At 44.6% G+C, this 23,307-nt stretch overlaps 1 protein-coding gene across 1 annotated transcript in view; it reads left to right on the top strand.

Moving 5' to 3' along the window:
* Positions 1–418: 418 nt before the first annotated feature.
* The window catches only part of Lama3 (laminin subunit alpha 3), a 233,209-nt gene continuing 210,320 nt past the window's right edge, over positions 419–23,307 (top strand). The window contains exons 1-2 of the mRNA XM_028759473.1: positions 419–729; positions 22,684–22,836. Coding sequence (XP_028615306.1) covers positions 445–729; positions 22,684–22,836 — 438 coding nt within the window. The 5' untranslated portion in view covers positions 419–444. The remainder of the gene's footprint in view (positions 730–22,683; positions 22,837–23,307) is intronic.

Here is a 23,307-nt window from a genome sequence, read left to right as displayed (position 1 = left end):
GCCTGGGAACTGGAAACATCCTTGACGAAAGTTCTACAGGCAGAGGCAGTTTCCTGCAAGCCTCTCAGAGGCTGGAGACCTCTTTTGGAGAGCACACTGGTTTGATGTCTGACCTGGCTCTTAGGACAGCCGGAGGGAACCTCCCCCCGCCCGCGGTTTCCCCCCCCACCCCCCCCCCCCCCCCCCGCTCCTGGATTTGGGGAGCCTAGGAAAGTTTGCAGCAGGCAATGTCCACGCCTGACGTTTCCTGATCTGGCCGGTGCCAGCTGTAGCGGCAGGTTCCACAACCCAGAGCCGCGCCTACGCGGCAGGCTCAGCTCCAGGCCAGAGGGGCGCGGCCCAGGGCGCCGCCCACTCCCCCGGGCTGCCCAGGCGCGCAGAGAGTGGCAGCCTCCTGCTCAGCGGTGCCATCCCATGCACAGACAGGAGACCCAGCGCCGCAGGATGGCGGTGGCTCCGGGCTGGGCACCACGATTCTCACCGCCGCTACTCACGCTATTGCTACTGCTGCTGCTAAGGATGTCGCCCTGCTGCAGCTTGGTGGCTCAGGACCCTCCAGCCGCTGCGCTCAGCCTGCACCCGCCCTACTTCAACCTGGCCCAGGCAGCGAGGATCTGGGCCACCGCCACCTGCGGGGAGCGGGGCCGGGAGGTCTCAAGGCCCCGGCCTGAGCTTTTCTGCAAATTGGTGGGCGGCCCCACTGCACAGGGCAGCGGCCACACCATCCAGGTACGGTCCCCAACGGATGGCCGGGATTGAGTTGAGAGTGATGACTAGCTCAGTCGCTGAGACCAAAGCATGGGTCTTCTTTTCCCAATTCGACCTAATGACTTGAGGTCATTACCTCAAGTGACTGGGACTGAGCTGACCCAAGGGCAAACTGGCTGGGGACTCTGTGACTTGGGCGCAGTGCTCCTGGTATGAGCCTATGGGAGCACTGCCCTGGCCACATGCCACTGTAGGAGGGTGGTGTGGGCAAAGCAAGGATGAGTGGAAGTTGTGGTCAGTTTCCAGCTTGTAGAAGAGGAAGTCTGAGGCTTCGTAGCAACATTTCCATCCCCCAATGGCACCTGGCCATCCCAGGACAGACCCTGGGTTTCAATGGTGGCTGTCTGCCAGACTTTTCATTTTTTGCAACCTTATGGCTAGGAAACTTCTGTAGTATTTCCGGTTATATCCCTGGTACCTTTTCACTGTCAGCAAAAAGATTCACCTTGATGGGCCAACACGCAGTTCTGTGGGCCAGTGAGACCTTCCGTGGGCAGAAACACTCTGGCAGGGAACACCTGACAGAAATGAGAGTGCGCACGGTTGCTCCAGCTTAATCAGCACCTGGTGATGTGCCAGGATCTCACGTCAAGGGGGCTTCATCTTGGGCTGGGAGGCACTCAAAGGAGAAGGCCAAGAAACAGCATTTGACACCAGGATGGATGTGAGTGCTTGAGTCCAGTTCTAAGTCCAAATTCTCTACTCCAAGCTATCCTTTCTCCTGGAAGTCCCACTGAGGAGAGAAAGTGTTACAGGAAGTGGGAGTAATTTTGGAGCTTAGAGTGTCAGGGTTAGTGTGTTAGACAGTATTGACTGGCACTACCATAAATGACAGGTAGTTGAACATGCGTGGTAGGTGCAAATTTATTTATAAATTATATGCATGTGAGCATGCTAACATACTGTGCATACTTCATTCCATGGAAAGAAAATTGAAAAGATAAATCAATGATAAAACAATTTTTATCGTATAGTGCAAAAAGGGAAATATACTTTTAACACATTTAGTTTGGTACTTGTTGCTCAACGATTCCAAGTTGCTGCTCTTCCAGACTGCACATCTGAAAGATCCTAAGACGATGTAGGCTCATGCTGAGGTTATTGTCCAGTGATGTGTGCTTGCTTGGCATGCAGGAGGCCCTAAACCCTCCTAGTACTAAACACAAACAGAAAACCAAATTAGCAGTCTGGGCTGTAAGGCATGATGATATTCGCCTGCAGTTTCAGCATGGGCAAGCCTGGGGCAGGAGGATTGAGAATTTGAGGTTGGCCTAGGCTCCGTGTCAAGTTCAAGGTTGTGGCCACGATGTTCTTGTTGTTTCACTGTACTCTCTTCTGTCTCCTTGCTTTTCTTTTTCCTCTCCACTTTTAGCTGCTTTCCTCCCTTTTCTCCTTTTCTTTGTAGTTTAGGCTGTGTGAGCAATGTCCTGGGCCAGTTACCATTGTGTTTGGAAGCACTGAATTATAGTGCTACAGGCTAAAGCAAGTTTTTTACTTGGAAAAAAAATTGGGATGGTGACAGACAGAAGATCCCCACCAAGTGGGTGTGTGACAGGCTTCTTGCTGTCTGCACTCGCTAAATCAAGGTACCCAGAATTCACTCAGAGCATGTTCCCTACCCCGAGCCCCACTAAAAACGTGGCTGGTCACGGCACCCCTTTCATGCTATAGCCAACATTTGCTTCCAGGGAAAATCGGGTGTTTTAATGTTTCAGACAATCTGTTCAAAAAGCACTGGTGGTCTTCTTTTGGAAAAAAACTAAAAAAATTTGTTTCACTTTTAAGTAAATGAAAATATGAGACTTTTAAAGTTAATAAATTCCTCATGCTATGGTGACCTCTAATCATAAAATTATTTTTGTTTCTATTTCATAACTAATTTTGCTACTATTATGACTCATAATGTAAATATCTGTGTTTTCTGATGGTCTTCTGTGAAAGAGTCTTCTGATGGTGACCCTGTGAAACATTTGCTCAGTCCCCAAAGGGGTTACAACCCAGAGGTTGAGAACTGATTCTCTGCTGTGTGTGTGTAGCACACTTCCTTCACCTACTCATCCGTTGATGGGCACCTAGGACATTCCACACCCTGGCTATTGTAAGCGTGTGAGCATCAACACAGACAGATATGCAGGGATTTCTGCGGTACACTTTTGGATATACACCCTGGACTTATGGTATGGTTGGACTGTATAGTAGTTTTATTTATTCCTGATTTACGGAGCCTTTGTTCTGGTTGCACATAACAAGGACTTCTCATTTTATGAATCCTCACCAGCACATCTTGTTGTCATGGTACCCATGTTGACTGGGATGAGATGGACTCTCAGTGAGTTTTGATTTTCATTTTCAGACAAAGCATGTTGAACACTTTTTCATGTATTTATTGGCTATTTGTCATTGGGGGGAAAGTATCTCCTCAGTTTGTCTGTTAGTTCGGGTGATTAATGTTTTGAATTATTTATATATCCTGGATATTAATCCTGTACTGGTTGAATTGCTGGTGAGAATCTTCTCCCATCCTGTATATGTCCCTTCACTCTGTTGGTTGTCTCCTGCGATGTCTAGAAGCTTTTTAATTGTACACAATCCCATCATCACACTCGCTCTTACTGTCTGTCCCATTGAGTCCCATTCAGAACATCATAGCTCATGCCTGTGTCTTACGTGCTTCCCCTTGCTTTCCTGCAGCACTTTCAAGGTCTCAGGTTTCACATGAAGGTCTCTGAATCACTTGGTTTTGACTTTTATCCAGGTGAGAGGTAGGAGCATACTCAAAGTTGCCCACGTGCCAGCACCCAGCTTCCCCAGCACAGCTTGTTACAGTGGCTAAATGTTCTCCAGTGTATAGCTATTGGCATCTATGTTGAAAAGCAGATGGCTGTGGCTGCATGGGCTTGTTTGGGAGCCTCTCTTTTACTCCATTAGTTGTTTCTGATTTGGTGACAGGTCAATGAAGTTTTAATTGGCGTGGCTCTGAGGTGAGGTGTTGTAATATTCCAGCATTGCTTTTTTTTTTTTTTTTTAAATTAGGATTGCTATGGCTGTCTGTGTGTGTGCGCACACACACGTGCCTGTGCACACTTTCATATATAACTATTTCTAGTTCTATGAAAAGATGTCATTAGGATTCTGATAGGGATCATGCTGAGTCACTAGATGGCTTTTGTTAGCATAGGAAACAGTATTTGTTCTGCTCACCCGCCAGCATGGTTGTTTTCTCCATCTTCTGGGTCTTCTTCTGTTTCTTTCTTTGGAGTTGCACAGTTTTTATTGCAAAGGTCTCTCACCTCTCTGCTTATGTTTATCCCAAAGGGCTTTGTAGTCTTTTGTGAATGAGATTATTGTCCTGGCTTATTTCTGAGTATATTCATTATCAACATATAAAAAGCTACTGAGTTTTATATGTTGTTTTTTATACTGTTGCTTTGCTAATTTTGTCAGGTCTAGAAGGTTTTTGGTAGATTCTTCTAAGTATAGGGTCATGTTATTTGCAAATAGAAATAATTTGACATCTTCCTCTTTCATCTGTAGACCATTTTATTTATTTATTCATTTTCTTATTAAGTACTTCAATGAATGAAAGCAATAGCAGTGGACATCCTTGTCTAGGTCCTGATTTTAGACAAAATGATTTGAGTTTCCCCCCTTAGCTATGGTGTTGGCTTCAGGGTAAGGCTATATAGCATTTATTATGTTGAGTCACAGAGGTTCTCTGTACTTCCGTCAGAGCTTTTATCATGAAGAGAAGTTGATTTTGGTCAGGTGAATCATGCGTCTGTCTAGATGATCATGTGCACTGTTATTAGTTCTATTTGGGGCTGTGTTTTATTTACCGTTTTGCATTTGTTGAGCCGTCCTTGCATACTTAGAATGCAGCCAACGTTATCATGGTGCATGATTTCTGAGTGATTGTTGGATTTCGTCTGCAAATATTTCATTGAACTCTTTTTTGCATTGATGTTCACCAAGAGCATTGGTCTACGGTTTTCTTTTGTCAACTGTCATCCTTATTTGACTTATGTATCAGAGTGATAGTGGCTTTCTAGCTGACACTAGAAGAATGCTTTCCCTTCCTACTTTATGGCATAGAATGAAGAGTATTGATGATAGTTCTTTGTTAAAGATATTGTAAGATCCAGCAGTGAATATTCTTGATTCTCACCTTTTCTGGTTGAGAGACTTATTATTGAATTGGTCTCATTATTTGTATTTGATATGTTTAAGGTTTTAAAAAATTCTTCTTGGGGGTTAGAGAGATGGCTCAGCTGTTAAGAACTTATTGCTCTTCCAGAGGACCCGAGTTTGGTTCCCAGACCCTACATGGTGGCTCCTAACCATTATCACTATGGCTGTGCCTATTGTGTCTAGTGATATTTGTTTTATAAGATGGATACACCAACATTTAGTGCCTATATGTTTATAATGATCTTGCCTCTCTGATGTATGTAATGTCTTTGTCTCTCCTATTATTGTTTGATGTCTGCTTTGTTGGATATGACTGTATAGTGGCAGTTGCTTGCTTCTGCATGCTGGTTGCTTGGATATCATTTCCTATCCTTTTACTCTGTCTGCATATATCTTTGCTGCTGTGTTTTCTGCAGGCAACAGAGAGTTGGACCTTGGATTAGTGCAATGGCTGAGTGGTAAAAGCACTTGTCAAGACTGGGACCCTGAGTTTGATCCCTGGTACTACATGGTGTAAGAACAGAACTAACTCTCACTAGTTCACCTCTGACCTTCATATGTGTACTGTAGCATGTGTACCTCTCTCTACATATACAAATGAATTTAATATTTTTTTAGAAAATAGTTGGATCGTTTTTGTTAATCCACTCAGAGATCTATGCCTTTTAATTTGGTAATTAAGACTATTTATAATCAGTTAGGATAAAAAAGTGTATGCTAATTTTTCTCATTTTGTTGCTTTTATACATTTTTCCTAATTCTTATTAGATTACAGTTCATCATTGTGAGAAAGTCAAAGCAGGAATTTGAAGCAGCTAGTCACATTCCAGAGTCCAGAGCAGAGAAAGAACGAATGCATGCATGCTTCCTACTCAGCTCACCTTCTTCACTCTTATACAATCCAGGATGGATCCTAGGGAATGGTGCTGCTCATAGTGGGCTAGGTCTTCTCATCTCAGTCACCATAATCAAGATAACCCTCACAGACATGCCCATAGGCCAACTTGATCCAGACAATTCCTCATTAAGACTGTCTTACAAGATGATTCCAGGTTATGTCAAGTTGACACTTGATATCTGACTATCACAGGAACTAACATTTCCTAAAGCAACAGCTTAAAAATGGCTCCGGTTACTGCATCCCACTTTTACACTGAGACAAGCAGAGGGGTTCTCAAAGGCCATTGTGCAATGTCTAAATCAGCTATAGACTTCCGTCTCTGTCTGTTTCTGCTTGTTGGCCCTGTTTTCTGGCTGCCCAGAAAAGTCACGTTTCTTGATTTCATTGGTTTGTAAGACAGGCTGATGTGCATGGGCTATCACTCCCAGACAGAGTAGAAAGTAGCTTCTCAAGTCACTCAGGAGACTGTGGCTCTAGATCAGGGCATGACTTCATAAAGACTCCTCAGTTTGGTGATAACTTGTGTTTGGTATTTTCCTTCAAAAAGAAAAATGAACTGAAGTTGCTTTCTGCTCCAACAGTTGAAGGACTCAGGGAACTAGATTAGTCGCTGATAGGAAAGAAGCATGTTTAGAGAAGGAAGGAAAAGCCAAGCTTTAGAGGTTGGACTACTGGTCATGGTCAACCCAGTGTGGCAATAATTCATATGAATTTGTCTTTCAGATCATGAGAGGTGGATGCACACAGGTGGAGAAGGACAGAGATTATGATTAATCCTTGTTTGTGTCTGTGCGATACTGGACTTGCCCCTGCTTATGTGCAGCTGGAGACTGGAAGTAGTGGGGTTAACTAGAGCAGCTATGTTTCCTTGAACTTTCTAAAAATAAGTTTGTGAAGCCAGCCAAGATTTAGAATTTCACGCCAAAAGGATCTGCAAAAATTAAAGTTACAGAAATGAGCAAAGGTCATTTCTGATAATAGAACCTGGTTCCATGGTAGTGGCTTATTTTTGGTAGTGCATCTTTAACAACAAGGCTGGTGTTTAATGGTAGCCCCAGTCAACAGGCAGGGTGACTTATGATTCTGAGTGGTGTTTGCGTGAGAATGTATTCATTGTGCTGTTCCTGGCTCTAAAGATCCCATTACAAAGGTTTTGGATTCTCACTATTACTCAGACTTCTGAATTTTTGTTTTGAGAGGTTTCTTTAATTCAACGGTCCTGTCCATGCTTTATCACAAAGCCCATTAGTACAGCCAGAACATAGGAACCACTGACCGTTTGATGGGGATAGAGTTAAAGGATGTCCAGCAGTTAACCTGACAGGTGTAACTGGCTTTGCATGTTCCCTTACCTATGGAACCTGGGGATGTTACATAGTGGACAACAGCAACGATAAAAAGTGAATTGGAGGTCTATATTGAAAACACAGCCTCGAGTTCAGAGACTGAAATAGCTCAGCAGTTAAGCACACTGGATGTTTTCTCAGAGGACCGGGTTCAGTCCAGCTCCAGGTGGGTGATGCCGCTAGCCACTGTGGGCACCTTCACTCCTGTGTATATACCCACATGCAGCCATACATCCTACAGATGATTAAAAATAATAAAAAAAATCTTTATAAGAAGCAAAAGAAAATGTGACCTAAGAGTCTAGGCTAGCTTGGCATAAAAACTACAGTTGTCAGAGATGAAGCGCACATTCACCAGAGATGCTGAATTTGTACAGCGACAGGTCCACACGCCCTTTGACCATTCCTGCACCCCACTGTGCCTCCTGCAGAGAGCTTGGGTTTCACTGGGATGACAGTGATGCATGCATGCATGCACACACAGGCATGGGTGAGTGTGGTAGTGCTTGCTATTTGCTATAAACCACAACTGAGTTTCAGCTGTGTGCCAATAGCCATAAACAGGAAACTGAATCACACCTAGGTTCTGTTTATAGAACTATTGTGAAGGGGATTGTTTGTTAACAGGGCCTTTCCTTTCATTCACATAAAATCCTTGAATGAGGGCTGGAGAATTTAAGACATTTATATATCCTTCTTGTAACAGTGATTAATGATAAAATTATTTTGACAATTCAGACAAATGTCCTATACTTTTAAAGGTGAGCAATAGCTTTAATTAATTTATTTTATGTTTATGAGTGTGTTTGCCTGCATATGTGTTCGTGTACCATGTATATGCCTGGTGCCCACAGAGGCCAGAAGTGAACATCAGAGTCTCTAGACCTGGAGTTACAGATGATTGTGAGCCACTATAGGGGCGCTAGGAATTGAACCCCCACTGCTCTGGAAGGGCAGCAGCTCTCCAGCCCCTTTTTATTTAAAAAGGATGTCCCTAATATTTGCCTGTGCTTGTAGACCTCAGTCAAGTTTCAGCAATGAAAGCTCATGCACAAGCACAAACAAGGAGAGGACACAGAAGTGTCTTTCCTTGGTGAGTTATCTTGACGGACCAGTGAAGACACATGATCCCATGCCAGACCAGCAGCCATTTCAGCTTGTTCCTGAGCAAATCTCGTGGAGCTAATACACCTTTGGGATTGCCTAAGCTACAAATGTCCAGTCCTTGAATGAGCAGATTGCCTTTGTGCTCTGAATTCCTGTTGCCACTGAGACTCGGGATCAGCTAATCTGAGAGGAAGAAGCCCACAACTACAGAGGAGAGGCCCAAAGACACCGTTCATTGCAGCTTCTCACTTGCATGATGGTGTCTCAAACTGTTTCAGAATGTCGACTGAAGTGGAAGCTTATGGTTTCTTTGGAAAGTCAGTTGTGTCAGATGGTGTTTTGCTGTGGCAAACCTGTGAAGGCGTGTCTTCCTGAAGCAGACACAGGGGAGAGGATGTCTCACTAAAGCAGACATGTGAAGGGACTTTTCACTGAAGCAGACACAGGTGAAGAGATGTTTTGCTAAAACAAGCATGTGAAAAGACATGTGGCAAAGGATTCTTTGCTAAGGACAAACATATACTGGTTCACCTTACATAAAGTATATGAGCTCCATTTGTCATGACTTCATAGAGAAAAATGTACCAAAAATTTCTGGTGGTGTTCTGGAAGCTTCTTGCCACTTCTGTGGACTTGGGCCGATTGGCAGAGTGATGTCAGCTGATACACACTCATGGGGAGTTTTGCTAAGACGTGGTGTTTTGCTGAGGCGAGACCCGTGGGGAGACAGGTGATGCTGGGGGTGTATAACTAGGACTCAATGGATAGTGACAGGCTTAGTGTGCACAGCTAGCTTTCCAAGCTTCTCGGTCTCACGTCTTCACTGATCTTCACTTCCTTGAGAGAGGCACAACAGAGAACTTCTGGTGCCCCTTCTGGTCTTAATCCCTCCTGCTAACTCCTGTGGGTTCAGCCTGGCTGTTCCCAGTAGGTCATGCCACCGATGCTGCCGTCCTGACAGTCCCAAAGCTAGACTGCCGCTATACTCGTAAAGTGTTTGTGAGTGGATCGAGCTGCCGCTGATGACGTCTGTGAACTGAACTGCAATTTCCTGATAAAACAGAAGGGATTTGCTCCAAAGAACAGTTTCTAAACAGGTCCACTGCCTGTATCCTAATAACCTTTCTTTTCCACTACCTCTGGTGGGTGGTAGGCTAGAAGGGAGGTTAAAGCATTTAAAAACCTATATTAAAAGTAGGTTTTGAAAAACTGAAGCCTACAGTTGGCTTTCTGTGTGGTGTCTCTACTCCACATATGAAAACTACATATCTTTTTCCAATTTTTGAAACATGAATCTTTCCCTAGTTTTAGTGAAGCATAATTTAAATTCTATAAAATGTATATCTTACAATCCTTTAGGCTGCATCATATAGATAACTTAGCTTTAAATTCCAGTTATAAATAGGAATTTATAGGTTGCTGTGGGGTTTTGAACAGATATGAGTTCTGAAAAAGCCAACTTTAGCAATTAATAGCTTATTAATTCAGTGGGAGCAGATCCTAGGAGTCCCCGACTTCCTCGTTTCTGACGACTCCCACATTTTTTAAGGCTTTATTACTCTCTGGTATCACATGCATCAAGGAGGATAGCCCTGGAATCAACTGATTATTCAAGGTTGTGTGTGACATTTGTCACTCCTGGTATGCAGTTGCTTCTAGGTCCTTTCAGTGGCCAGGGCTGAGGTAACCGTAGCAACCTCTCATCTCTGTATAAGGGACATCTGCGTAAGAGATGCAGTCGATGTTTGATTATTGATTTTACGTCCCAGGACATTGCTGTGGTTCTTTTTATAGACTTTCTGGGAGTTTTCACAAACAAATGCATGTCTTCTCCTCCCTTTCCAATAATGATGCCTTTAATTAATCAATTCACTCGTCCATCCTCAAACAATTATTAAATGGTTATTATTCTACATTCTGAGCCTGAAAAGAGACCAGACACAAAGCTCTCCTTAGATGGTTAGTCTTTGTAAGGCCCAGTTTTCTTAAAACCACAGGGAAATGACTTTGATGGGTGTGATGTCATCTCCTCTTCCCGTTTAGAAGCCACTCCCACGGGTAAAGCACTGACTGAGGAGTTGACATGTGAGCTGAAGTCTAACTCCACCTGCTCCTACTGACCTCGGAAAACCTGTGCCCCCCTTCATTTTCCATACATATAAAACAGCATTCATAAGAGTAGCTCATATTTAGTGTGTGTGTGTGTGTGTGGGGTGCATGTATATGTGTGTGTTGTCTGTGTGTGAGTATATATGTGTGGTGTGAGTGTGTGTGTGTGTGTGGTGTGTTTGTAAGTATATGCATGTGAGTATATATGTGTGGTGTATGTGTGTGTGTGACGTGTGTGACTTATGAATGTATATGTGTGTGTGGTGTGTGTGGTATGAATGTATATGTGTATGTGGTGTGTGTGTCTGTGTGTGGTGTGTTTGTGTATGTATGTGAGTGTGTATGGGGTATGTATGAACATATGGATGGTATGTCCATGTGTGTGGTATGTTTGTCTGTGTGATATGTGTGTGGCATATGTGTTTATATGAGCATGTGTCTGTGTGTATATGTGGTGTATGTGTTTGTGTGTGTGGGTTTTGTGTGTATATGTGTGTGTTATGTGTGAATATGTATGTATGGTATATGTCTGTGTGTGTAATATATATATGTGTGTATGTATGTCTGTAAGTGTATGTTTCTGTGTGTGTGTGTTGTCTGTGGTGGTCCCTGAGGAGGTCAGATGTGACCTCTGTCTCTCTCCTCTGTATTCCCTAGAGTCAGGGTCTTTCACTGAGGCTGATGCTAGGCTGGCAGCCAGCAGGCATCTTTGGCCCTCCTGTCCCCTCAGCACTGACGCTGCAGTGTGCATTGGCATGGCCAGCTTTCTATGTGGGTGCTGGGGATTTGCAGTCAGGTCTTCATGTGTGCGTAGTAAACTCTCTGAGGTGAGGTGACACTTCCAATCTCTAGTCTGATTTTTTAAAAATAATGTTCAAAGATGGTGAGGTGTTTCCTGAAGGGCAGAGACTGTTCCTAGGTAAGACTTGCAGAGGGTAGGCTTATGAAAAGGATTTGTCATAGTAGTCATGTAAAAGTTTTATGTCACCATGTGTGTGTATGTGTTTTGTGGGCTTGCATGTATGTACATGTATGTATTTTCATGCTGGAGGTAACAGGACCAATTGTGGGGTCAGTTATCTTCTTCCACCATGTGGGTCCTGGGAATCAAACTCAAGATGGTCAGATTTGGTGGCAAGCACCTCTACTCATTGAGCCCTCTTGCCAGTCCATAAAGTTCTTTTGCTGTCAAAATGTACACTGCTTTATGTACTGGACAGATTTGGTTTACTGACTCATTCCCAATAAAAAATACTTCTGAAGCCTTCTATAATACAGCAGTGTGACATTGCTTTGGAACATGTTAATGACTAGTTCAGATACTACTTGTATCTAAAATCTAAAGGATGCATTTTGCATAAGATAAAATGACATTTGGGGGACTAATTTTTAAAGCTAATTTGTGTGGCAATAATACATTTTTCCAGATCATGAGTTGTTTCTGGTTGCCGTTTAATTATTTCTGGGTCCATTTGCCACTGAGGAAAGGGTTTATTAATTGGTCCCTGAGTAGTTTAAACCAGGTTCTAAATGAAAGGGCCCACCCGTGGTTACGGTATGTGTGCAAACTCCTGGCTAAAGACTACGGAGAGCCAGAATCCATAGGGCAGGGCTGCATCTGCAGACAGCCTTTGCCTGCTTTGCAAGAAAGAGCTTCCAGAGCACTGATTAGAAATAGAATTCTCTTGTCAACAGGGTGGAAACTGCCTGGGGGAGGCCAGCACATTGAGTCCTGCGTGTCCTAGTTTACAGGCTTGTAAGCATAATCTCTCAGTGAGGTTCATGTGGTCAGAAAACACACGTGCAATCAATGAATGGAGGCTAGTTAGAGACACGGGTTTTCAGTGTCTGTTCACCATGCAAAGAGAGGAAGAAGCTGGCTGATACTCTGATGCTATCATTTCACTGTGCAACGTGTATAGGACGGCACCAGGTAAAGGGCAGATGGGAAGGCGTAGGCTGATAGTCAGGGCCTGCTTAATCCAAGACTGTAATGTAACACACTCCAGTGCAGTATTTAGTGATACTAGGCACTGGCTGAATGTACCTCACATGTGTGTGTGTGTGTGTGTGTGCCACTGAGAATGTGTGGTAAGCATTCACCTGTGCATGCAAGCCAGCAACACACACACACACACACACACACACACACACACACACACACACTCCTAATGTAATACTGCACAACAGAGTTCTCTCCTTCCACCTTTACATGAGTTCTGGGGTGGAACTTAGGCTGTCAGGTTTGCACAATTAGCACCTTCATCTACTGACCAGCCCACTTAGCTCCATGCTGACCACTTATTCACTACAACCATTTAGTGAAATTTATGAGGGAGCTTTGCTGGACACGCTCATTTTACCAAAAAGGATGCTGGAGCACAGAGAAGCTAAGCCACATGTCTAAGACTACATAGCAAACATTCAGTAAAGCCAAGGTTCCAACCCCAGTAACTAAGGGTGAAGAGTCTGCGAGTTCCCCACTGTGCTGTGCTGCTGTGTATCACTGTGCAGGTAACCATGCTTTCCTCGGAGCTGCAGCTGAGCTGTGCACCATCCAGCTGATCCCACATCACCTTGGAGTTGTTTCTATTCAAATCTTCCATGTTAGCTTCAGAGTTCCCTGAGGGTGGGACTGTTTCTTCCTGCTCCTGATGATCTTTCTTGTGGCAGCTTGTCTTAGGTGCAGTGTTCAAAGGGCAATACTAGCCTAGAAGTTTCCTGCCAGAACAACACCAAGTCTCAACAAGCTGTGTGTGTGTGTGTGTTTTTTTTTTTTGGAAGGCAGATGTTTCATGACTTTTTCCTGGAGGGCATCAATGACAGACCAAATGATTCCACCCCTGTCTAGTTTGATGAGCCAGTGAGTTTACTTGGTCTGCTTAGAGAGCACAGGTAGCTGCCCCTAATCAAACACCCCACCGAAGAGTCTCACCCCAGCAGAGGTGATAACTTCCTCACAGCCGCAGAGATGGACTCCCCCATCAGTTAGCCTCCCACCTGTGTGCCCTCACAACTACTGATGTCATATCTTGAGGCCTCATGCAGAAAGGAGCAGTTGGAACCTGAGATGAGGGTCTGATGTCCTTACACCCATCTTCCACAAGGGAACACCACCAGACTCGACCTGGATTCTCACACCTGCTTTCTTGAAGATGGTGATGTCGCAGGTGTGGTCTTGATGTGTTAGGCTTCAAAGCAGAGGTTCCTGGTCCTCCAGTGAAGATGGATGTCTAGGGCCAGGCTTCTGGAAGCTGGAGGAGGCACAGAAGGAGCCTTCCCTAACAGGTTTCAGGTGGAGCACAGCTCTGAAGACATCTTGAGTGTGGGCTTCTCGCTTTCGGAGGGAGACCATCCATTGCTGTTCTGTGAGTGCTTTCTATATAGTTACTGCAGCTTCAAACCAGTTACCTGTAGTAGTTTTTGACTGGGATGCAAGGTTTCTGTCTTTAAGGGAGAGCAGAAGATGGGGACAGGGTGCTGTATGAGGCCCTGGGTGTGGAACAGAGGCCACTATTTGTGTGTGTGTGTGTGTGTGTTTAGATGTTTGTAATCAAACTACTGCAGATGTGGCTCTTAAACAGGTGAGGAGAGATTGTGGCTGAATAGATGGTATCCATATTAGGAGTCTTTGTTACAGATGAGGCGCTCACCAGACCGGCACAGAGTAAGGGTTCAGGCCTATTTGGACCAGCCTGGGTGCTCTGTTTGGAGATTGTTTGGCTGAGGCACCTCACACACACCTCTATCAAGACTTCCTTTGTGCAGGAATAAATCAGTTTGTTAAGGCTGTCTAAAAAAGTCCAGACCTGAATCTGAAACAATGATATTTGATTTTCCATGGCTCTGGAGGCTGGGAGTGTTGTTGGATGAGTTCTCCTCAGGCCTCACTCCCTGGCTGTGATGTCTGGGACTCAGTTTGGCTGACAAATGTCTGAGGTGAGTTCCCCACTCCTTAGGTTTTGTTGCTGTTGTGTTGCCAAATTGACTTGTTAGTTTTATGTCCCTCCTTTCTTCTGCTTCCCTCGTGGGCCTTCATTCTTTGTCAGTGGGGCAGCTCCTCCTGCCACCTGACCTATGTGTGGTGCTAATCCATAGAGGAGCAGTGGAATTATGGGCACCAGAACCCATTTCTGTTTTAGCCTCTTGCCCACACGGTCATGGAGTAGAAGTAGTCATAGTGGTTGCCTTCATTGCCCTGACTGACCATATTAACACCTGAGATGGTGACCAGTGAGTAAACGAACTGACCAGAGGTTGTCACTGAGCTGGAAGAGGGCAGAGGAGTCCACATAAAGGCCAATGGCAGAAACCCAGGACACAAAGGGGAATCAGGTGTGGGGTGAGAAAGTAAGTTCTAGGTAGAGGAACAACAGAGGCCCTTGTGGTGGGAATATGTTCCACATTTCCTAGGAACTCAGGATGGGATGTATTTGAACATTATCCTGGCTTTGTGTGTATTTGTATTGTTCCTGGTCTTTGAAAGAATTTAGTGAATGATGAGCCTGCAGCTTCATTGAAGGAGTGGAGACAATGGGAACACAAATAAGAAAAGAGTATTTTATAAGATTAAAGTAGAAACTGGGAAGGGTCTGACTGTCTCCAAGGATGATGTCCCCAAGGATGATGGCCTCTTAGTAGGCCAATGGTTGATGTTCCAGTGAGTAGTCTAGCAGGCAGACACCAGTCAAGGCTTCCTGCTGAGTGATAACAAAGAAGAACCCAGGTTTATGGCAGTAAGTGCACAGGCCCTGGAAACCCTTCTGAATGAAGAAAAAAAAACTATACAAAAAAAGTATGTTTTAACAAGGTAATAACTATGTTTTTGTTTATTTGTTGATTGTTTTGTTTTGGTTTTTCTCTTTCCTTTCTGATTTGGCCTTAGTAAGTGAGAAAAATGTCTTAGTTTGGGTTTCCTTTACTGTGAAGAGACACTATAACCACGGCAACTCTTATAAAGAACAACATTTAATTGGGGCTGGCTTACAGCAGGCGGGCAGACATGGTGCTGGAGGAGCTGAGAGTGCTACATCTGGATCCTCGGGCAGCAGGAAGGGAATGAGATGCTAGATCTGGCTTGAGCATCTGAAACCTCAGAGCCCACCTCCCAGTGACATGCTTCCCCCAACAAGGCATCACCTCCTAATAGTGCCACTCCCTATGAGCCTATGGGGACCATTTAAGCCACCACAGGAAGTTAGCACTTGAGAAGTCTTGGGGACCAGGGAGATCTCGAGTGAGTGTGAGAGGCACTTCCCAGCCAGAGCTGCCAGTGGAGAAAAGAGGAGAGGAGAGCTGGCTCTGGGGAGGCCCAGGAGGTGGAACAGGAGGGTTTGCATGGTGGTACAGACAGCAGGTCCAGAGTGGTTAGGGTGTACACTCTAATGGGTGACCTTAGCGACAGGACATCTGTAAGATCCAGTTTCTCCCAAATGGATACTATTACTAAATTACAAATTAACATGTAGCTGAATAGTGCATATCACTTAGCTTATTAATTATGTCAATGAATACCGAATGCTTGCCTTGTGCCAGGTACCCAACTCTAGGTTTATGGTTGTGAATAAAGCCTCTGGGGTCCCTGACCTCAGGGCATTTACAATCCAAGAGTTATCATAATTCTTAGAAATCAAAATGGTTAGTTGATTGGGTAGGACACAAATAGGTAAGAGGGTGCAGCATATCCACTCCTTGTTAGGGGAAATCTCCCTGAAAAGAGTTTGAAGTTGCATGCTGTGTGAGCTTTTGTTGCCCCAGGACTTTACACATGCTATTCTGTCTCTAAGAAACACACTGCACACAACTCTTGGAGACAGAATAGCACGTGTAAAGGCCCTGGGGAAGCAAAAGCTTCTATACCATTGAAGAAGTAGCAAATGAGTCACTGTTGGAGAGAGGGGTGAGGGAGGTGCATTTATTTATGTAAAGGTTTTGAACAGGCCATAGAGACAGGATGTGGGCACATGGAACACAGATGGCTTCTCCACAGCTATAGGAGGAGGGAAGGCAGGCATGGGGTCTCAGCACAGCCACAGAGAGGTTGTGGCTTAGGACCAGAGCAAGTTAAATGAGTCCATGCACTGAGAAGAGAAAGAGCAAGGGGAAGCAGAGAGGATGTGTGCAGCACTAACTCTAAGGAGACCAAGAGGGAAGATGGGCAAAAGCATCTCAGTCTAGGCACCTAAGGATGCTTAGGAAATCTGATGCCAAGCAGGCGGTGCCTTGTCCAAAAATACATGTCCTCCAGCCACATACAGACTGAGGTATCAACCCCAGGCACCCTGTATCCTGTCACCTTCTCTTTCCTCTCCTTCTCCAGTGCCCAGCCTGAGTCAATCCTTCCTGGGGTCCTCACTTGGCTCCTTGGCTTGGACAGGCTATTCCTTCTCTTTGTGTCTCTGACTCCCCAGTGATTGTCTTTACCTTCTAGATTTATCTAGGAATGCAAACTATGTCCGAGTAAAGTTCGAGGTGTCCACCTGGCCTGTAGATGCTTCCTACTGCCTTATTGTTACCAATGCAGTGACTCTGTTCTTTTCCCCACTATGATGTCGTATCCTCAAACTGTAAAGCAAAAATAAGGCAGGCCTCCTTCGTTCCCTCCCTCTCTCCCATCTGCATGGCCATCAGATGTCTCTAGTGTACCTGTGTGTCAGTCATGTTACCTCTGTACTTTTCACACTCATAAGCAGAAAAATAATTGGAGGTGCATTTAAACAATTCTGATCTTTGCTTTCACCAGAGATGTTGATTCTGTAAGGCCCATGAAGGATGCTTGAGTCTGCATTTTCAGTAAGCACTCAATTGGTTCCAGTGGCGGGGTGCTCATATACCTAGCAGGGTGCTACATGTATAGAATCCCATCTAACCCTGAAAAGCACAGCACAAAATTGCCAGGACGAACACACTTAAATGAAAGGGCAACAAATCTTACAGGGGCTACGTAATTCCATTAGTGCCTACAGTATTGCAGGGGTCAGGATGTGAGCCCCCACCTGCTATGGTTTAGATCTAAAGTCCCCCGAAGGCCTGAGAGACTTGCAGCAGCTGATGGAGTCTAGGGAAATGGGTAGGTCACGGTGGGATATTCAGAGGTGATGTTTCTGGTTTAGGACTCAGCTGACAGAGAGGTTCTTAGGGTTGCGCTCTTAGAAACTGATAGTACTAGTTGCTTTTCTTGTTGCTGTTACAAAGTATTTGTTTGTTAGTCCAACCAAACACACAAACCAAGCTTGGAGGGAAGGAGGGAGAGAGGGGGAGAGGGAGGGAGGGAGGGGGAGGGAGGCCTTATTTTTGCTTTACAGATTGAGGGTATGACATCATAGTGGGGAAAAAACATGATGACAAACATAAGGTGGCTTGTCACTGTGTGTCAGTCAGGAAGCAGAAAGAGATGAATGAGTACTGACCCTCAGCTTGCTTTCTCCTTTTTATCCAGTCTAAGACTCTGGCTCATGGAGCGCTGCCATCTACAGTTAGAGTGTACTGTCATGTGATTTCCTGAGGCGACAAGACACAAGTGTCTATGAGAGAGACACAAGTGTCTATTCGTCTCAGACAGGAACTGATGACAGACCAAAGCAGTCACATCCCTAAGGTTCACGGTGATGAGCCAATGAGTCTGCTGCAGTTCTGAGTATGGGTGAGGGATCACTTACATGATCAGGGACAACTCAAGGCCAGCTGTGTCACTGAAGGACCATCTAGCATAGGTGACATCCTTGTGAGCTACAAATACTACCCTAATTACAGTCTAAAACTCCATCGCACACACCCCCTGAGGCTTGTTGCCTAGGAAACAGAACCAGTCAAGTTGTCAATCACATTCACCATGTAAGGATTTATCTTGTTCCCAACCATTTCTCTCCCTGCTACACCTCTTGGCTTCCTGGTTACCAAGAGGTGAACAGTTTTGCTTCCTACCACATGCTCCACTCTGCCTTGTCTCAGGCCCAAAGAGTTGGGGCTGAGATCCCCAAAATAGTGAGCCACAACTTTTCCTCCTGTAGATGATTTTCTCTGGTGTTTTGTCATATCTACAAGAAAGTTCACTGACACATCTGTTCTACTCCAAAATATAGACCTCTGAAATGACCCAGAAAGAGCCACACCTCCACCCCACCTGGAATTTGGACTACATACACACAGCTTTCGAATTACACTTTTGCATACACTTGTTTATTTTTTTCTTAAAGTTTTCCTTAAGTACTTAGAACCAACTGTGAGTTCCTTGTTTTCTCTGTCATTTAAATCTCTCAAGCCTGGAGCCTGGCACAGCTGGGAGGTAATATCTCAGCCACTGGAGCTGTGAATCGTGCAAAACCACAGGACTATGTTCTCTGTGTGCTGTGTGAAGTCACCCCTCACTCCACGCTATGCAAACTTTCAGGAAAATGACCAAGTGCTTGCTTTAACAATTGTAACCACTCACGTACGCTTTGGTGCCTCTCAAAGGGAACAGGATCTTAAAGGGTTAGGCCGTAGGTTTGGAATTGTCTCAATGCAGAATATTCTCCATTTATGGCTGGCTTTGGTTTGAGCCCTGGAGTCCCTGTAGCTTCTAGAGTGTTAGGGAATGATGAAGTGGAGTGCAGCCCTGGCAGTGTGCGTGCATGGCATGTGATGGACCTGTTGATGGATGAGTGGTTAGATGCTCCTCTTGCCAGGATTTCTGTGCCTGATATGAGGGTGAACATGTAAACTGCTGCCAGGCAGCACTCCTTTCTGAGCTGGGCCTCTGTGCACATCTGGTGGTGTCAGGAAAACAGCATAATTGCTCTTGCAACACCGTCCCACATTCTGTCCAACTTGGAGACAGACCTCTTTGATGGGGCTGTAGAGTGGCTCAGCCAGGGACGACTGCACAGTCTCGGGCTGTGTGTAGCATGCCCAGAGCTCCGTGCAGGCCTGACCCCAGCATGTCCCAGCTGTGTGGCGTCTGGTCTCTCAGCACCTTCCTTCAAAGGCGGATCTAACCATTAGTCTTATCTTTCTGATTCACTCCTGTTTCTAATGCTTTATTTTTTTGAGCAATTTAAGTAAATTGAGCAAAGGAATCAGTGTTCAAACAGAAAAACAAAAGTTCTGTTGGGGGTACTATTGGAATCAGAATCATTAGTGGTTGTATTATGAATTCAATATAGAGTATGACATTCCAGAAGCTATTTAGCCTAAGACAACCATGGAAAGTGCTGGGAGCTAGCAGAGACTAGATTCCTATTCTTATGAAGATGCTGTTGCTGAGGCACTGTGTGAGTGCTGGCTTATCTCCTGTGGACCTCCTATGCTGGCGCATTGTACTTCATGGCTACTTATCTGGACAGTCCCTTCTTTCTTTAAAAAAGGGATTAGTTATATTTTATTTATGTGTGTGGCTCTCCCTACCGTGTGTGTGTGTGTCTGTGTGATAGTTTAATACTACAGTAAACATGCTTGAACTTGCTACCGAAACCAAAGGTAGAGCCTAAATGGTAACCCCTGTGGCAGCATGTGTCCCCAAGTGGCAGCATGTGTCCACACATGGCAGCATGTGCCCCTCATTTCCACCGTCTCCAGTCATGAGGAAACCACCATCTTGAGTTCTTTATTAAGTATTGTTTCCCTCATTTCCTTCTTTCTCTTTTCTTTTCTCTTCTTTTCTTTCTTGAGACAGGTTTCATGGTGTACCCCAGGGTGGCCTCAAACTCATGATGTTTGTGCCACGCCTCCCAAGCCCCGGGATTACAGGCTTATGTCCTCATACTTAGCTGCTTATTGGAAAAAGAGTATTTTATTATATCTATGTATATTTTCTAAAGAATGTTATATTTCAATATGCAGACGTCTTGCTGAACATGTCCATTTATTTGTTTACACAGCCACCTATGGTGTGACCACACCACTCTTGAGTTGCCTGCTTTCCTGTAGCTACACAGTTAGTCTCAGGATTTTGCTCCTGTGAACAGGCTGCAGTACATATTCTTGCATGTGATGCCATCAAATATGAGCAAGCTATTCTTTAGTTATGAGCTCGGGAGTTGTATTGTTTGCTATGTTTTAAGTGTGAACTTACTTTAGTAGCGATACCAAAGCAGCTGCCAAAGGTTTTATAACAATTCACACTCTTAGTAATTCACACATTCAGTAACTCATGCTCTTAGTAATTCCCATGTTCAGTAACTCACGCTCTTAGGATACCCTTTAATACTTATTGTTATCACATTTTACCAATTCACACTTTTAGGAGTTCACACGTTCAGTAACTCATGCTCTTAGATACCATTTAATACTTATTGTCACCACATTTTAAACTTGGGCAGGCTGAGTATGTATCAAACACCATTGCATGTGGTCTGCTAGAACTGCTAACGGTGATGCTGTATTCCCAAGCATTTCTGGCTCTTCTATGAGAGTCCTGTTCCTATTTTTGCCCATTTTTCTGTTGAACTGTTTGTGCTTCTTTTGATGCTGTGAAAGGATTTTGTATATGTTTTGGAAATTTAGGGATTTTCTGTTTCCTGTTCAATTACTGATCCTTTTGATGATGATGATGATGATGATAAACACTTCAAAACTTGGAGGCTTAAATCAACAGTAGAAATTCTTCCCTATGAGGAGGGACCCTACTGCTCAAGTCTGGCAGCCTGAGTGTGATTCCTGGAATCTACATAAAGGTAGAAAGAACTAATTGCCTAGGGTTGTTGTGTTGCCACCCCCTTCACATACACAGAGACACATTCACACATATATTCACACACATACTCACACAAGACACTTTCACACACTCATACACATTCATATACATATACTCACACATTCACACACACACATACACGTTCACACATACATTTATACACATACACTCACACATGCTTATATATACATTCACAGATACTCATATACACGCATACACTCTCACACACACGTGATTAATTAGAAACCCTTTAAAATCCTTAGGAAATTGCTAATGGAGTCACCGGTCTGCTGACCTTCTACACTGTCTACACGTTGGCTGAAGTGACAGGCTGCAGAGCAAGCCATGCACAATCTCTAGACTTTTTCTAGAGGTGCTGCTGAGTTCTAGAGATGTATTTAATATTAAAAGGTAAACATCTAAAGAAATAGCTTAGCACATAAGAGTTATATACCACCAAAAACCCATTTGTACACAAGGACATTTGGCTACACACTAGAACCAAGCTTATCTTGAACACTTGAGGATCGTTGAAAATGGCGAAGAGCTGCCCAGTGGCTACAGCATATTTCTGAAGAGGCAGCGAGAACAATTTTGCTCCTTTCCCCTCTCTTTCTTCAGGCTACTTACACTCTGAGATAACTTTGTTTGTGAGTAGAGTCATTCAGTCTGTGAGGTCCATCCCTGGTGGGGAACCATAGACCTTTGACCAAGTTAACACATTATGCAAACACAAGGAAGACCAAGGTTTAGCTTTTCGGCTAGCAAATAGCTGTAAAATTCTGCATTAAAAAGAATAAAGGAGAACAAAACCAGAATCAAAACAATTTCCCTATCAAAGAGCAACAAACTCAGTTAGGGGTTGGTTACTGTAACATCAGGTGCTCCCAGGGAAAACAGACTCTAGTTTACCAACTGTAGTAACTGCTTCTCTCTGTGGAGCTCCCAGCCAGTCCCCCCCTCCCGTAGAGCTACGGAGTCTCATCTTCCATAGTTAGGTCAGTGTAGACCAGCTGGCCCTGTCTTTGCTCAGGTTGGTTGCTCTACTTAGAACACTTTCTTGTTTGAGGCTAAAGACTGTTTACAAGAGACCTCTCTTCCACTCTCACAGGCAGCCCAGTGTCCTCAGTTCCACCGTGGACTGTGTGCTCGGCCTTAGACTGTGGCAGCACTCTGGATTCTGTGGAGGCACCTGCTGTATGCTACGGCTTTCTCGGTGTTCATTTGTGCATTTTGTGTCTCTACTGGGACCATGGTAGAGAATATGCTTCACACTGAACTGCTAAGAGTCCAGTGGGTTTGTGAAGGATAAAATATCCTTGCATCCCCAACTTGGAATGTTCTTTGTAAAGAGTTGTGTGGGTCGAGGAAAGCAGAGCCATAAAAGACAGAAGAAGACAATAACCTGACTACAAACATCAGACCTGGCTTCAGACTAAGTGAAGAGCAGCTTCTGTGGGAGGGCATTGCCATACAGCAGTACAAGAGCCATCTCTGACTAACACGGAACAGGCTGTTTGGGCTGTGTCTTCTGCTAAACTGATGCAAAAACATTCCTTGAAAACATTTAAAAGGCCTTTTCTCCTCCCCAGGGCCAATTCTGTGACTACTGTAATTCTGAGGATTCCAGGAAGGCACATCCAGCCATCCATGCGATTGATGGATCTGAACGATGGTGGCAAAGCCCGCCTCTCTCCTCTGGCATACAGTACAACAGAGTCAATCTCACCTTGGATCTGGGTCAGGTGAGTGTTGCTTTTGGTTGGAATGAGGATATTGGTTTGGATCTCTGTTTCTGTGATTTCTGACAGACAGAATAAACTTCAGTTTTATTCCATTCATTGTTTTCAACCCATGGCATGAATGGTTGCTCCCTGTAAAGCCTAGGCCAGTATAAGTCACAGTGCAGATTCTCAGCCTTGTCTTGGCTCAGTTGGTAAAGTGTTTGCTGCACAAATATGAGGCCCTGAGTTTAGTCCACTTGAATCCACATAAAAAGCCAGGCATGGTGGCAGGCTGTAATCCCAGTGCTGTGGAGATGGAGACAAGGAATCCCTGGGGTTTGCTGGCCAGCCTGCCTGGTCAGCCAGCTCCAGCTCCAGTGAGAGACATGGTCTCAGAGAATAAGATCGAGAGTGGTTAAGGAACAGACCAGTGCTGACCTCTGGCCTCCACACACAAGAGCACATATGTGTATATACATCTCCACACACAAG

The sequence above is a fragment of the Grammomys surdaster genome, unplaced genomic scaffold (genome assembly GCF_004785775.1).
Source record: "Grammomys surdaster isolate TR1022 unplaced genomic scaffold, NIH_TR_1.0 126298, whole genome shotgun sequence".
In the NCBI taxonomy this organism is placed as follows: Eukaryota; Metazoa; Chordata; class Mammalia; order Rodentia; family Muridae; genus Grammomys; species Grammomys surdaster.
The sequence above is the reverse complement of the archived record's forward strand: the minus strand, read 5'-3'. Positions and strand labels throughout refer to the sequence as shown.